Source organism: Muntiacus reevesi, chromosome 5 (genome assembly GCF_963930625.1).
Source record: "Muntiacus reevesi chromosome 5, mMunRee1.1, whole genome shotgun sequence".
NCBI classification, from domain to species: Eukaryota; Metazoa; Chordata; class Mammalia; order Artiodactyla; family Cervidae; genus Muntiacus; species Muntiacus reevesi.
In genome coordinates, this window is record NC_089253.1 from 120,718,593 (window position 1) to 120,734,295 (window position 15,703).

General features: G+C 42.5%; 1 protein-coding gene across 1 annotated transcript in view; it reads right to left on the bottom strand.

Annotated features, from left to right (window-relative positions):
• Nucleotides 1-3,245: 3,245 nt before the first annotated feature.
• The window catches only part of ASPM (assembly factor for spindle microtubules), a 64,156-nt gene continuing 51,698 nt past the window's right edge, over nucleotides 3,246-15,703 (bottom strand). The window contains exons 23-28 of the mRNA XM_065936310.1: nucleotides 14,076-14,264; nucleotides 13,287-13,479; nucleotides 12,781-12,935; nucleotides 10,320-10,496; nucleotides 9,091-9,260; nucleotides 3,246-7,215 (exon numbers count right to left, since the gene is read on the bottom strand). Of these exons, the coding sequence (XP_065792382.1) occupies nucleotides 7,113-7,215; nucleotides 9,091-9,260; nucleotides 10,320-10,496; nucleotides 12,781-12,935; nucleotides 13,287-13,479; nucleotides 14,076-14,264 (987 nt within the window). The 3' untranslated portion in view covers nucleotides 3,246-7,112. The remainder of the gene's footprint in view (nucleotides 7,216-9,090; nucleotides 9,261-10,319; nucleotides 10,497-12,780; nucleotides 12,936-13,286; nucleotides 13,480-14,075; nucleotides 14,265-15,703) is intronic.

Consider the following 15,703-nt stretch of genomic DNA (forward strand, 5'->3'; position numbering starts at 1 on the left):
TAGACCAAGAAAATAGAAAATGATAATATAAAGATCCTTTGGGTCGTGATGCTGATTTCATGCAACAACTCCTTTATTTTCTGATGTACCGTAGGTTGGGAAATACTGAACAGAAAGTTTTAGGAATATACTTTGGGTATTCTTCTATTGTAGATAGCATTTTTTTCCTTTCTTTTAAATACCTATAAAAAAGATGACTACAAATACAGGTGGAAATGTGGCTTAAAGTCCTCATGGCCATGGATTTGACAATGGATTCTTAGATATGACATCAAAAGCACAAGAAAGAAAAGAAAAAAATAGATAAACTGGACTTAATCAAAATTACAAACATTCATGCTTCAGAGAAAAGGGAAAAAAATGAAAGCACAGCAGACAAAATGGGAGAAAATAATTACAAATCTTATATCTGATAAGGGGCTTGTATTTAGAATATATAAATAACTCGTACAACTCAAAAGAACAAGACAAATAATCCAATTTAAAAATGAAAACAGGATCTAAATAGATATTTGTCTGAAGAAGATGTACGAATGGCCAATAAGCACATTGAAAAATGCTTAACATCATTAATCATTCTGTTGTTGTTTAGTCGCTCAGTCATGTCTGACTCTGTGACCCCATGGACCGCAGCACGCCATGCTTCCCTGTCCTTCACTAACTCCTGAAGTTTGCTCAAACTCATGTTCATTGAGGTGGTGATGCCATCCAACCATCTCATGCTCTGTCGTCCCCTTCTCCTCCTGCCCTCAATCTTTCCCAGCATCAGGGTCTTTTCTAATGAGTTGGCTCTTTGCATCAGGTGACCAGAGTATTAAGTAAATTGAAATAAAAATCATCATGAGATACTACTTCACACAAACTGGGGTGGTGATAAAGTCAGATAATAGCAGGAGTTCTTAAGGATGTGGAAAATGGAGACCCACAAACACTGCCCAAGGGAATGTAAAGCGGTGCGCTCAGTTTGGAAGACAACCTGACAGTTTCTCTAAAGGTTAAGCATAGAGTTACCATTGACTCAGCAATCCTCCTAGATATTAATAAATCCCTAGGAGAAATGAAAACATTTATCTACACAAACTTACATGTGAATGTTCCTAGAGAATTATTCATAATAGCCCAAAGGTAAAAACAACTGTTTCAAAATTGGGAAAGGAGTATGTTAAGGCTATGTATTGTCACCCTGATTTATATGCAGAGTACATCCTGTAAAATGCCAGGCTGGATGAAGCACAAGCTAGAATCAAGATTTCTGGGAGAAATATCAATAACCTCAGATATGCAGCTGATAACCACCCTTATGACAGAAAGCAAAAAGGACAGTTCCATCTAGTCTAAGCCATGGTTTGTCCAGTCATTATGTATGGATGTGAGAGCCAGACCATAAAGAAAGCTGAGCGCTGAAGAATTGATGCTTTTGAACTGCGGTGTTGGAGAAGACTCAGGAGACTCCCCTGGACTGCAAGGAGATCCAACCAGTCCTTCCGAAAGGAAATCAGCCCTGAATATTCATCGGAAGGACTGATGCTGAAGCTCCAACTCCAATACTTTGGCCACCTGATGCGAAGAACTGACTCATTTGAAAAGACCCTGATACTGGGAAAGATTGAAGGCAGGAGGAGAAGAGGACAACAGGATGAGATGGTTGGATGGCATCACTGACACGATGGACGTGAGCTTGAGCAAGCTCTGGGAGTTGGTGATGGACAGGGAGGCCTGGCGTGCTGCAGTCCATGGGACCGCAAAGAGTCGGACACGACTGAGCGACTGAATTGAACTGAAAAACAACCCAGGTGCTCATTAATACACACAGGAACTAAACAAAAGCTACACCGAAACCATGGAATATTATGAAGTGTTATTACATGTCATAACATGAACGAACCTCGGACACATGCTAAGTGTCAAAAGCCACTCACAGGGGACTACACCATGTGCTTCATCGACATGGCGTGCCCAGAGCAGACAAATGCAGAGACTCAAGGCAGACTCGTGGTCGCCTAGGCTTAGACCTGGGGAGGGGCTGGTGACTGAAAGCTGAGGGTGACGAGTGTCCTAAAACTGATTATGGCGATGACTGCACAACTCTGTGATTATGCCGGGCAACACTGAATTGTACATTTTAGATGGGCTAATTGTATGGGATGTGAACTTCACCTCAATAAAGGTGTTTTCAAAAATAGTGGCCAACAAATTTAAATCAATGAGAAACACAGGGAATGTAAAAAACAAAAAACTAGTACAGTATCAAAATCTATGAGGAATTTATACAAACTCAGAGATTGGTGGTGTCGAATTGAAAAAGTAAGAATGTGTAAATCACACTTGCTGTTAAAACAGCTGACCTCTAGTTTAGGAAGAAGCAGGTATTAATAGAAGTTTTATTTCTCCTCCTCAGGTATTGAGGGGGAAATCTTGAACTGGGACTATTACTTAGAATTTTGAGAATAACAAAATACATATAAAAATGTTTTATTCAGAGCACAATAGGAAACAGTATTTTAAACTTGGATGCTCTCTCTCAGTTTCTGAGAATTTCTTTGTTTCTTAAACTCTTTTGTGGCGCGTGTTGCAAAGCAAGGTGCTTGGCCAGCAGCGATGCAGTGCTTGCTGGTAAGGTTTGCCCTGCGTAGCTCACTATTCTCTCCCACGCGGTGAAGGAGTCAAAATCAAAACATAACAGGAGGAAGACCGGAAATAGGAGAAAGCCTCTGACAGGTAATCGAGGTGAGTAGAATTTCATTCCCTATTCCTTCCAACCTAGTCAGAAGGACTTCAGAGGGACTGTTTGGAGGCCGTGATATTTATTTTTACGCACTATGTCTGATTCACGACTGAGAGAAGTTGAGGAGGTAAAGAGAAGCCGGCAGAGGAAAAGTCAGAGGCCAAGAAGGAGAAGCTGGCGTGAAGCCGAAAGGTCCACCTGTAGGCACTCCAGTTAAGAAAAGGAGAGCCAGCAAGACGTGTGCTTTTTCTCACTTTTTATTGGAGTATAGCTGAGTAGGAAGCTCTTGGGCCCTGACAAATAAGAGTACGTGAGAAGCAGGTACAGATTGTCTAGGGACCCAAATTCACCTCAAAACCATCTCAATCCAAACTGGATAAGGTGACCTGCAGCAGCTAGTGTTTGTAAGCTAGTTGTCAGTCAGGACCAAAAATAAATTCTCTGGGGGGGAGGATGACATCATTCACAACCTTACACTGTATCTAAGGTTTCATCTTGAATGTCCTTTATTAATTTTTTAAAAGTAAAAGTTGTGTTTTTAGGAAGGAGAATAAAACAAATGATAAAACACCTCTTCAACTTCGGCTTCAAATATTCATAAGTAAACTTTAGAGAGCAACTCTGAACAAAATCCAAAATCACCCCCAAGGAAAACCAGAAAACCAGATACACTGACACAAGGCAGAATGGAAAACAGCAGACCATTTCTGGATGGGACAATTAAGTTGAAAGAAGGCAAGGAAGTCAGTTCTCTCAGGCAGACCCATTTTTACAGGCTACGGCCTGAGAGAACTCTGCACTCAGCACTCTGCAATGCAGTGAAATCTTGGGTTTAAAGAAAAAGCCCACAGACACTCTAGCCACAGGCACCGGTGAGGCGGGTGGGGGCAGTAATGTCCACTGAGAAAGGGGGTGATGGGTAGATAAGGAGAGTGCAAAAAAGAGGGCCCCGAACTTTGCGTGTGATTTCTCCGTAAATCTCCAAATGATTCATGTTTTTTTTCTTTCTTTTTTTCCGGTTGTGCTGGGTCTTCCATGCTGTGTGGCCTTTCTCTAGTTGTGCAGAGTGGGAGCTGCCCTCGCTGCGGTGCCTGGGCTCCTTGTTGCGGATCATGGAATCGAGGGCACGCAGGCTTCAGTAGCTGCAGCTCCTGGGCCCAGAGCACAGGCTCAGTAGCTGTGGCGCCCGGGCTTAGCTGCCCCGAGGCGTGTGGGATCCCCTCGGATCAGGGATCCAACTGGTGTCTGCTGCACTGGCTCCTGGATTCTTTACCGCTGAGCCACGAGGGAAGCCCCTCTGAATGACTCTTGAATATCTATGTGCTGGGCAAACTCAAAGTAACTCAGATAAGGATAAAGAATAATTGAAATAAGATTTGAGCTGCCATTGCAAAATCAGTGTTCAGCTTGAGCCAACCACGTTGTTAAAAACATTTTTGAGGGGGAGGGAGAGATACAAGAGAGTCCAGTCTCCACAATACAACATTCAGTGAGTCTAGGATACAAGACAAAATTATGTGACATGCAAATAGTCAGAGGAACTTGGTTAGACACACTCCGGGAGGTTGTTGAAGAGCAAACTTTCGTGCGCTGAGAGCGAGACTACGAATCAGGGTGGGTTTTCACTCAAAAGCCGCCTGCATGTGAGGGAAGCAGATGGCTGCTGTCTGTTGGAGGTCATCACTTATTTTAGAGCCGAGAGGACACACGTGGAATTGAGAGGGCTTGTAGAAAAGAGGCCATGGAACCCAGATAGCCTCAGAGAGAAAGTAACAGTAGAAGAAAGACACCAAGTATCCTATGTCTTCAGTAACATTGTTAAGATAAATATAGATGTTCATTCAGTCCAGTCCAGTCGCTCAGTCGACCCCATGGACTGCAGCACGCCAGGCTTCTCTGTCCATCACCAACTCCCAGAATTTACTCGAAATCTGCATACAGATTTCTCAGGAGGAAGGTCAGGTGGACTAGTATTCCCATCTCTTTAAGAATTTTTCACAGTTTCTTGTGATCCACACAAAGGCTTTTGTGTAATCAATAAAGCAAAAGTAGATGTTTTTCTGGAACTCTCTTGCTTTTTCAATGATCCAGCAGATGTTGGAAATTTGATCTCTGGTTCCTCTGCCTTTTCTAAATCCAGCTTGAACATGTGGAAATTCACGGTTCATGTACTGTTGAAGCTTGGCTTGGAGAATTTTGAGCATTATTTTGCTAGTGTGTGAGATGAGTGCAATTGTGCGGTAGTTTGAACATTCTTTGGCATTGCCTTTCTTTGGGATTGGGATGAAAACTGACCTTTTCCAGTCCTGTGGCCACTGCTGAGTTTTCCAGATTTGCTGGCATATTGATGCATATAGATGTTATTGGATTATTAATGTATCAACATACCACAATAAAGATCAATCACAATTATTGATAGGAGGAAGAATCTGTTTCCAATAATGTTCAGCAGGTATGAAACTTAATGATGCCTTGGCAAAGCAAGGGCAAAGTTTAGAACAAATTTCATTTTGTTTTTTTAGATAATCCAAAATAAACCATTATTCCAAATACAAGTTATCTGCATTAATGATGGAGTATTATTCATAGAATAAAACTAGGGACTTCCTTGGCATTCCAGGGGTTAAGACTCTGCTCTTCTGAAGCACAGTGTGTGGGTTCAATCCCTGGTAGAGAAACTAAGGTCCCACATGCTACATGGTGAGACCAAAAGGTAAAAAAACATAAACAAATCAGAATAAAATTAGATTATTAAAACTAAAAAGAAAAACTGTTCATTTAAGATTTGTTTCTGAAACAGGCTTCTGTAAAATCAGAGGGAAAAAAACGGTCCATAATCTATGCAAGCTTTAGAAACATTACTTCATGTAGCCCCCATAAGTATTTCTTGAAATAAGCAGGTTTTTAGACTATTTCCTTCTTTCTTTACATAGGTTGGAAATTTTTACACGCACCCACAAATACACATGCCTTCAAATATAGATTGTAAATAAATGTTTATCTGCATTGATTTTACCCCCTGTGAATAAGCTAAAGCTAAGTGTTTTCACTGGAATTCTTCCTTTGTTGAAAGTAGAACTATAGCAGCTTATGCTTTCTTTATACCGAGAATCAGTGACAGGTGAACAATATAAAAATTTAAAAAGTAATCAAAAAGACATCATTTTCTTAATCAGTAAAAGTCTGGAAATCACCTTTCATGTATAACTTGATAGAAATATTTCTTGGGCAAATACTAATTGGTCATAACCATCTTAGAAGAAATGAATACCAATAACATTTTATGCTGCTTGACTATATCCTAGCAGTATAATTTACCAAGTAAATAAACTGTTTATACTAAAATTCTGTGAAATGAAAAACAAAGCATTTGGGAGAGTCAACAAAAACCACACCGTTTGGAAAATTCTTAGTACCAAGAGTGCCAAAATACTTTATTGGAAGAGGGAAAAAAAACCAAAAATTCTCCAGTTACTTTCAATATAGTCTACAATATATTCATCAATAGGGTCTTTAGATCTACTCCAACTAGGTCTCAGACAATTTCTGACTAATTATGTTTAATCCTTATTCCAACAAGTAGTTAAATGGCCTTTCCATTTCTGGCTACTACTGATTTATTTCTAAGAGTTAAGAACTGTCCTGGCCCCCTTTTCTAGACAGACTTTGGGACCTGATCAGACTGCAAACAGCCACTGGAGGTAGGCATTTGCAGCCCAGGAACCATGGGTGCAGAGTTGGCAGCAGTGACCCAAAGCTATGAAAAACAGGTTGTGTTTCGTAAATGAACCATCTTCAGATCTGTGCTCAGGGACTAGAGTTTCTATTACAACCTTGCTCTCCCCAGGTCAAATTATAGCCCCACTCAGCTCAAACTCTAGGGTTTTTAGTATGTGGTGAGGTGGGCTGAATTTGCCCAATGTGCCCGGACGGGCTCAGTTGCCCATCTGGATGGTCCTCAGTCAGGAAGCAGGGGTCAATGGCATTTGTGGGGTTATTTTATCCTCTTCTCGCTTCAACCTGAGTTGGCAGACTCTTAACTTTTCAACATTTATTTTGGACGAAAGCTTCAATTTACCTATAAAACAGGAACACTAAGCTAATGTTTTCCCTCTAGGAATATGATTATATTCAAACTAATACAATATTTTAAGATGACAGATGCAGATAACAGTGTCGGAATCATGTCATGACATTAGTTTGTTACTCGAATAAAGCTATTAAAAAAGAGAAAGAAAGAATATAAAGTTTATTTGTTACATATATCTTTTTAACTTTAACACAAAGTCAGATTTTTAAAAATTGTACAAAGAAACCTAAAAACGCTTTTCATCTGCGTGATGAGCTTTTCTGTGTCTTCCTGTACATGCTGAGACGCTTGCCTCTGCTAATAAGGAAGGCTGAGCGTGTCCATCACCATCTGAATAGCTTTCAGAGGAGTCATGATTTCTTCCACATTATCTCTTCTCAAAACCCAGTCTGGTTTGAGTCTGTGAGAAGAACAAAAACCTTCCATTAATCAAGTTCTTCTCTTAAAAGAGTCATGTCCACCGCTTTTTCTTAACTGAAATGTGGCCCCTCCTGGGCACTTCGCCCCCTCCCGGCCCCTCCCGCAGGTGGGAAGCTTCCTGTTATCGCCGTTTACAACATTAGATCGTTTCTCCCCATCTTCCCCGAAGGATGATGGTGGCTCCTCTGAAGCTCAGGCTATTCAGCCATGAAACTCCAGGCTTTTGTCTGTAAACCTGGTTCCCGGCCTCCGCTCAACTCCTGTCCCATCTCAGAACTCCAAATCCTCTTCTGTCCATTTCTGCCCGTTTCCTGCAGGGCCACTCCTTGTCATATGACCACACGATAGACTGGCACCGCCCTCAGAAGGTGCCCGGCCTTCCATCCCAACGCCACTTGGGATTCATCCGCGTCCTTGGACTTAACATGCCCATGCTCGCTGGCTCCGCCCGCTGGGGGCCTATTTCCCTGGACCGCAGTGCAAGCCCGCGCCCAGCCCAGCACTGCACACCTTCCCTCCCGTCTGCCTTGGGTCCCCTGGTATAATCTCCTTTGCAAATGCTGCTAATGCTATTGTCACTCCTTCCTACTGAATTCAGCTGGAAAGTTCTAGTCAGATTCCCAGTTGAATCCAGGTATCTGCCTTTTTCATTCCTGCAAGCTTGCTAAAGAGTAACTACACAACCAGGCTGGCTGACTGTACCGCAGCGACTGAAACCACCTAGGAATTGCTCCCTTTCTCTTTCCCCAAGATGACTATTTTATGCTGCAGAGTTAATGTTTATAATCTCCTTCACTGAGAAAACAGAATCATATCCATCTTCCTCATATGAATCCCTACCACTATACGAAATTCCATTTTCTTACTCTTTCCAGTGAAAATCCCAAATATCAATTAATTGGGCGGGAAGGGGAGTGGTCAACAGAGTGGGTGTTTCCCTATCATGGAGGAGCACTGTGTGAAGAGAGAGATGAAATCTAGGCCACATAAGATGTGGATGAACCTCACAAAGGTGTATTTATTAAGCTAAATAGAAAAGTTTGTCACAGAAAGCTTCCTATGTATGATCCCATTTATGGGACAAAGCAGAAAAGACAAAACTAAAGATACTGAAATCATGTCAGTAGTTTCCAGAATCCGCGGTTAACGTGAGAGAATTGACTGAAAGAGGTACAAGGGAACTTTGTTGTGACAGAAAAGGTGCATATATACTGTTTGGAGTTTTACCCGCTCACTTCCCCCAACAACGCCCCCCAAAAAACAAACCCCTGACTATGTCCTGATGCTGGGAAAGATTGAAGGCGGAAGGAGAAGGGGATGACAGAGGATGAGGCGGTTGGGTGGCATCACCGACTCACTGGACATGAGTTTGAGCAAGCTCCGGGAGATGGTGAAGGACAGGGGAGTCTGGTGTGCTGCGGTCCATGAGGTTGCAAAGAGTTGGACACGACTGAGCAACTGAACAACAAATGTCAAAAGGGGGCGGAGGGGGGGGGAGAATCTATTCATTAATATGTTAATTCTACAATGTAACATTAAAATACACCAAGTTCTTAAATAAAAATCATATGTTGAAAAGGTGGTGGTGGTGCTCAGTAGCGTCCAACTCTTTGCAACCCTGTGGACCGTAGCCCGACAGGCCCCTCTGTCCATGGGATTTCCCAGGTAAGAATACTGGAGTGGGTTGCCATGTCCTCCTCCAGGGGATCTTCCCAACTCAGGGATTGAACCCACATCTCTTGCATTTCCTGCTTGGCAGGCAGATCCTTTACCACTAAGCTACCTGGGAAGCCCCGGCTCAATGAACAAATGCATGTTTGGTGACACAAAACTGCAGGGTACATTTATTGCTCACCTTGAAACCATTCTGGTTCTTACAGGTGTTTCTGGAAAAAAGGAAAGGCTCACAGAAGAATTCTTCTTTTGTTTACAAAGGACTCTTTCAGTATTCACTTTATGCTTATGAGCTGTAAGTTTGTAGAGACTATAAATACGGTCGATAACTTTGGACCTATTTTGAACATCCTAAAAAAGAAAATGTATGTTTATTGCAATAGTAACTAGGATTAAACTTGGTATCCCTTCTTTGCCAGAAGGGATTGATTGTCAAAATCATAGTTAACAAACACTGTGCAGTAAATGACAAGCCTTAATCAATAAAAAGTCATGCTCTCCAAGTGCAGCAGTTAGACTGGTTTAAAAAAAGAATTACAAAGAGGGCAAAAATTACAAATTACAAAGAGGGCAAATGATACACTTAATTCCATACTGAATAAAAAAGCAAACATTAAAGTCAATATACCTACTATATATAGTTACCAAGTCTCGTGAATTTTACCTCCTCAATGATTCCAGCGTTACCCGTCTACCTCTCACAGAAGCAGCCCCAGGTCAAGCACAGACTCTGGCCCAGACCACTGAGGGTCTATACTTGCCTCCTTCCTTGATGGTCTCCCTACATCTCACACGCTCTCCCAAATCCTTTCTTCAATCAGCAGCCAAGGTGATGTTAAAACTTAAACTGGAACATATTCCTCTGCTTAAGAAACCCTCAGTGGTTTCCCACGGTTCTCAGGATAAAGGTCACAATCCTATCCCAGTCCGTGGTGAGCCCTGCTGACTGCACACCTGGAGAGGGTAATGCAGAGCCCCCACCAGGGAAGCGCTCGACATGTCTCTACATCATAGCAAGGGGATGAGGAGTCAACACACTGAGTTGCTTTCTGGTTGGTATGGTTCTTACTTCCCTCAAGTACATGGAAGCTGGTTACTCCTGTGTCTGTGCTCAGTCATGTCTGACTCTGCACGGTCCAATGGACTGTAACCCACCAGGCTCTTCTGTCCATGGAATTTTCCAGGCAAGAATACTGGAGTGGGTTCCATTTTCCTACATTAAGGGCTGTAATAAATTCTACTTCTAGAATTCAGCTCCCCTGACACGCGAGAGACAATCAGATCAGCCCAAAAATCCAGTGTGAACACACACAAAACCCTATTGAAGTTATGATAATTACCGCATGAATGTCTTGGGCTTAAGAGCATGCAAAAATAACCGCAAAGGAAAAAAAGCTGGTGAATACTCACTGAAGCTCGAGTTGTCGTCTTTAATAAAACAGCCAACAAACAACAGGTTTTTGTGAAAATGCTTCTGCTCTTGTCGGCAACTTTGTCACCAGACTTTTCCTGGTACATCTGCAGAAGCTCCAGCAGGGTATCTACACAGTTTTCGACATCATAAATCGCTGAAGTCGTCTTTTCATACTGGAGGAGAACAGAACCAAGTTACGAGTTACAATGAGCGCAGAGTCTCTTAGAAACACCAACTGAGAAGGAGGCTTAGAGCCAAATTGTGGACCATCTGCATCAAGAGCGAGGACTTCATGAGATGACTTTCCGAGGTCATTTTGGGATCCATCTTATATGCTCATGTGCCTTTTAATGTTTTTTTACCCAACCTATTTTAAAGTTCCACAAAAAATGAATCAAATCTGAAATCTCTGTAAATGCACACCTTGACATAAATGAAAACAAGGTAAAAAACAAGGACATTTTAGAGAGACCCTCTCAGAAAAATATATCTGTGATAGGTAATCATAGGTTAAGATAACCATAAAGATAAGATTGACTGCTTGTTACCCTACTCATGCTTCCTGAGAAGAAGGTGAGCTTGCTTTAAAATAAATAAATGTGATGATCATTAGCCAAGAATTTATCTTTCATGCTTCAATTGTGAATCACATCATTAGATTCATGTTGACATCTGCATGGTAAAAGATAATGCTACTGGTACTAAGATAAAAACAACAAAGCAATATGAACACTTTGCACTTGTTTGGCACATCTGTGGATCAAGCACATTATGTGCACGGATTCATTTAATTCTCACAATAACATGAGGAGAAATACGATGACTACCCTCAGTTTACATTAAAAAAGGGGAAGCACAGAGAGGCTGAGTAACCCATAGTGAGCTGCAGAGCTGGAATGCAAGCCCAGGCAGTCTGGCTTCAGAGTCTCTGTCTCAACCACTGCTCCTCAAAGATAAAAAGCCCAGGGGATGTCTCGAATTTACGGCTGATGGATCGGGCGAGGAGGGTGAACCTGCCATGTCAACATCTCTGCATGTGAGATTCTGGTGGAGACAACTTCGAGCAGCCCAAGGCCAAAGACTGACATTCGCACCTAGAGTGTCCCAGGGAGCCGGGCACAGCGGTGGTATCACCCCGTTCCCGGGGACACTGGTGGTATCACCCTGTTCCTGGCACAGGGGTGGTATCACGCTGTTCCTGGCACAGCGGTGGTATCACGCTGTTCCTGGCACAGCGGTGGTACCACCCTGTTTTGCCGGATGTGATAGAAGAGGTGCTGCTGCTCTGGTTCAGCACAGCGTGTGGACGGTCGGCTCTGGCTGGGGATGGACGTGAGCCCACGTCTGGCCCCACCACTGACCACACGCTGGTCCTCCGCCCAGACCTTCCCTCCTGTAAGGATGATTATTCCTTCACTATAAGATGGGAGTGAAAAAGATGCCTTGAATCTGAACATTAAAGACGCGAACATAGTGGCATCTGATCCCATCACTTCATGACAAATAGGAAAGAAGTGGAAGCAGTAACAGATTTTCTTTTCTTGGGCTCTAAAATCATTGGGAACAGTGACTCAGCCATGAAATTAAAAGACGCTTGCTCCTTGGATGGAAAGCTATGACAAACTTAGACAGCATGTTAAAAAGCAGAGACATCACTTTGCCAACAAAGGTCCATATAGTCAAAGCTATGGTTTTTCCAGTAGTCATGCACAGATCTGAGAGTTAGATCAAAAAGAAGGCTGAGCACCAAATAAATGATGCTTTCAAATTGTGGTGTTGGAGAAGACTCTTTGAGAGTCCCTTGGTCAGCAAGGAGATCAAACCAGTCAATCTGAAAGGAAATCAACCCTGAAAATTCATTGGAAGAACTGATGCTGAAGCTCCAATACTTTGGCCACCTAATTTCTGATGAGCCAAGTCATTGGAAAAGACCCTGATGCTGAGGAAGATTGAAGGCAGGAGGAGAAGGGGGTGACAAAGGATGAGATGGTTAGATAGCATTACCAATTCAAGAGACGTGAATCTGAGCAAACTGTGGGAGATGGTGAAGGACAGGGGAACCTGGCATGCAGCAGTCCATGGGGTTGCAGAGTAGGACACGGCTGAACAGAAAACAACAAAAACAAAATAGGAAGGATGATACAAACCACCCTAGAGGATTAACATGACTTAATTAAATGATGCATGAAAAGCACTAGCACATAGTTAGCAAGTCCTTGATAAATCTTGCCATCACTGTTATAAATACTACAAAAACAGGAAAAATAAAATCATAAGGCATGCAGTGTTTCTATGTACAGCTATGTGAAAAGAGTCAACACATCTTCCTATGACCCTGGCACGCAGTAAATGCACTGTAACCTGGAGATCTCAGCTCTAGTGATGAGCAAGCATAGACCTAACTTGTGGAGGAGAGCTCTGGACCACGAGACGCTTCCCAGTCAGGATGGAAAGTACCTTGGCGACATTAAGCAAGACCTGCACAGCGTATGTGATGACCTCCATACATGGGACGCTCCGGTTACAGCTTCGGATCAAGACAAATATTTTGGAGATTGCTCCACTCTGGGCCATCTTCTCACAGCAAATTGAAGACAGTCTAGTAACTGCCTCTGAAAGAGGAAGAGAAAAAGAGATACATTCACAGCAACAAAATCAGCATTTTAACTACTAGTGTGCGCTAAGTTGCTTCAGTCGTGTCTGACTCTTTGTGACCCTGTGGGCTGTAGCCCACCAGGCTCCTCTGTCCATGGGGATTCTCCAGGCAAGAATACTGGAGTGGGTTGGCATGCCTCCTCCAGGGGATCTTCCCGACCCCGGGATCAAACCCACGTCTCTTACGTCTCCTGCACTGGCAGGCGGGCTCTTCACCTCTAACGCCTCCTGGGGAGCCCCTTCTTTGTCTACTCTGAGGTAAAAGTGCATGTCTAACCTTCTACAAGATACTCTTGAAACCAACTGACCCAGGTGCTTCAGGGCCTCCAGCACCGTGGAAAGGTACTTGTAGGTCAGGAGATGGTGCAGGGCCGCTGCTGTTCTGTGGCAGAGCTTGTTTTCTTCTCGAATCTCCCTGTTAACACACTGAAGTCTCTGTCGAATGGATTTAGTTTTTGTGCTATCATTTTTCTTCCTCCAAGAATATCCTCTCCATAGTGCCTTAAAGAGACAAACCAGTAACTTGAAGGTTGCAACCCCTGATGTTGTGAATTTATATCTGTATCTACTTCCAAACAAAGTAAATATTTTCAGTAAAATTGTATGATGCAGTCAAGACACTTTGCAAGTAGAACTTCAATTCAGGTTCTAATAAAGAGCAAAATAACTTTTTCTAAGAAGAAATATGTATGATATTCCTGCATATGAGCTAAAGTAGCATTCACTGGTCAAAGGTGGCCAACTGTATTCAAAATGCAAAAATACTTTTGCAGCTCTCAGTCATCAACTTCCTACAGGGAATTTGAAAATAAAAGGCTTAGCAATGAAACTCTGGTAGCATAGTGCTTATGAATTCTTCTATTGGCCAGCCTTAGTTTTCTAGGATGACTGCGACTGTGCTTTTTAAAATGTTAGATGTGGAATCTCTGGGCGGCCCTGTGGTTAGGACTCAGCACGTTCCATGCTGTAGCCTGAGTTCAAACCCTGGCTGGGGACAAAGATCCTGCAAGCCTTGAGGTATGGCCAAAAAATAAAATAAAATGTTAGGTATCGTGAGGATGAATTGCATCATAAAAAATCATAATATTTTCGGTTACCTGAATTTTAGCGATTCTTTTGTTAATGTTTTCCTGCTTTTTACGGAGGAGGAAGCGGCGGACGGCTTTCTGTATTACGGACGCAGCCCTGCTGCGCCGGCTCACACATTCTTGAGCTTCACGCTGAGTGTTTATGACGCTGTATTCCTGAAGAAACCGCTTACGCTGTGATCTTGCTCGAAACCATCTCTGTTTAAGACGGATGAAGATCTTTATTATTTCAGGTCTTTTTAAATAAATACATACATATATACACAAATGAAATAAATAGAACATTATATTGAATATCTTTCAACCCTCCCCAGTGGCATTCCTTTTCCACTCAAGTTGGTGTAGATCCTTCCAGGACACAGTATGTAAGTGTGAGTGTGTGTGTGTGCGTAAGTGTGTGCATGTGAATTCAACCCTGCATAACATATTCCTCATTTCATAATTTATATAAATCTCATCAAGCTGTATATTATTCTTCAATTACTTTTTTTACTTAATATACACAAGTGGGATTCTTATTCAGAATACATAAAGAACTCCTATAATTTATTAAGAAAAAAAAAACACTCAATAGAAAACTAGCAAGATATATGGAAAAAAATCTTTTTAAAATACACTATACAAGTAAAAGAGGAGAGTGAAAAAGTTGGCTTAAAGCTCACCATTCAGAAAACTAAGATCATGGCATCTGGTCCCATCACTTCATGGGAAATAGATGGGGAAACAGTGGAAATAGTGTAAGATTTTATTTTGGGGGGCTTCAAAATCACTGCAGATGGTGATTGCAACCATGAAATTAAAAGACGCTTTCTCCTTGGAAGGAAAGTTATGACTAACCTAGATAGCATATTAAAAAGCAGAGACATTATTTTGCCAACAAAGGTCCGTCTAGTCAAGGCTATGGTTTTTCCAGTGGTATGGATGTGAGAGTTGGACTGTGAAGAAAGCTGAGCGCCGAAGAATTGATGCTTTTGAACTGTGGTGTTGGAGAAGACTCTTGAGAGTCCCTTGGACTGCAAGGCGATCCAACCAGTCCATCCTAAAGGAGATCAGTCCTGGGTGCTCATTGGAAGGACTGATGCTGAAGCTGAAACTCCAATACTTTGGCCACCTCATGCGAAGAGCTGACTCACTGGAAAAGACCCTGATGCTGGGAGGGATTGGGGGCAGGAGGAGAAGGGGACGACAGAGGATGAGATGGCTGGATGGCATCACTGACTCAATGGACATGAGTTTGAGTAAACTCCAGGAATTGGTGATGGACAGGGAGGCCTGACGTGCTGCGATTCATGGGGTTGCAAAGAGTCGGACACGACTGAGTGACTGAACTGAACTGAACTGATACACAGATAAGAATTTGAATAATTAACACAGGTGAAATTTTTTTTTTCAGAATTGTTAGCAGTCAAAGGAAATCCAAAACAAAAATGATATAATTTGCCATTCATCAAAATGACAGAAATCACAGTCTTCCAATGGCACAAGTTGGCAAGAATGTCGAGGGAGAAGCAGGTACCCTCAGACGTTGCTAGCAGAAGGGCAAATGAGTTCAAAGCACCAGAGGGTAACTCGTAGCCTCAGTGCTGAGCCATAAAACATCAGCTTATCTCCAAGCCATCAAGACATCCTAATAGCTG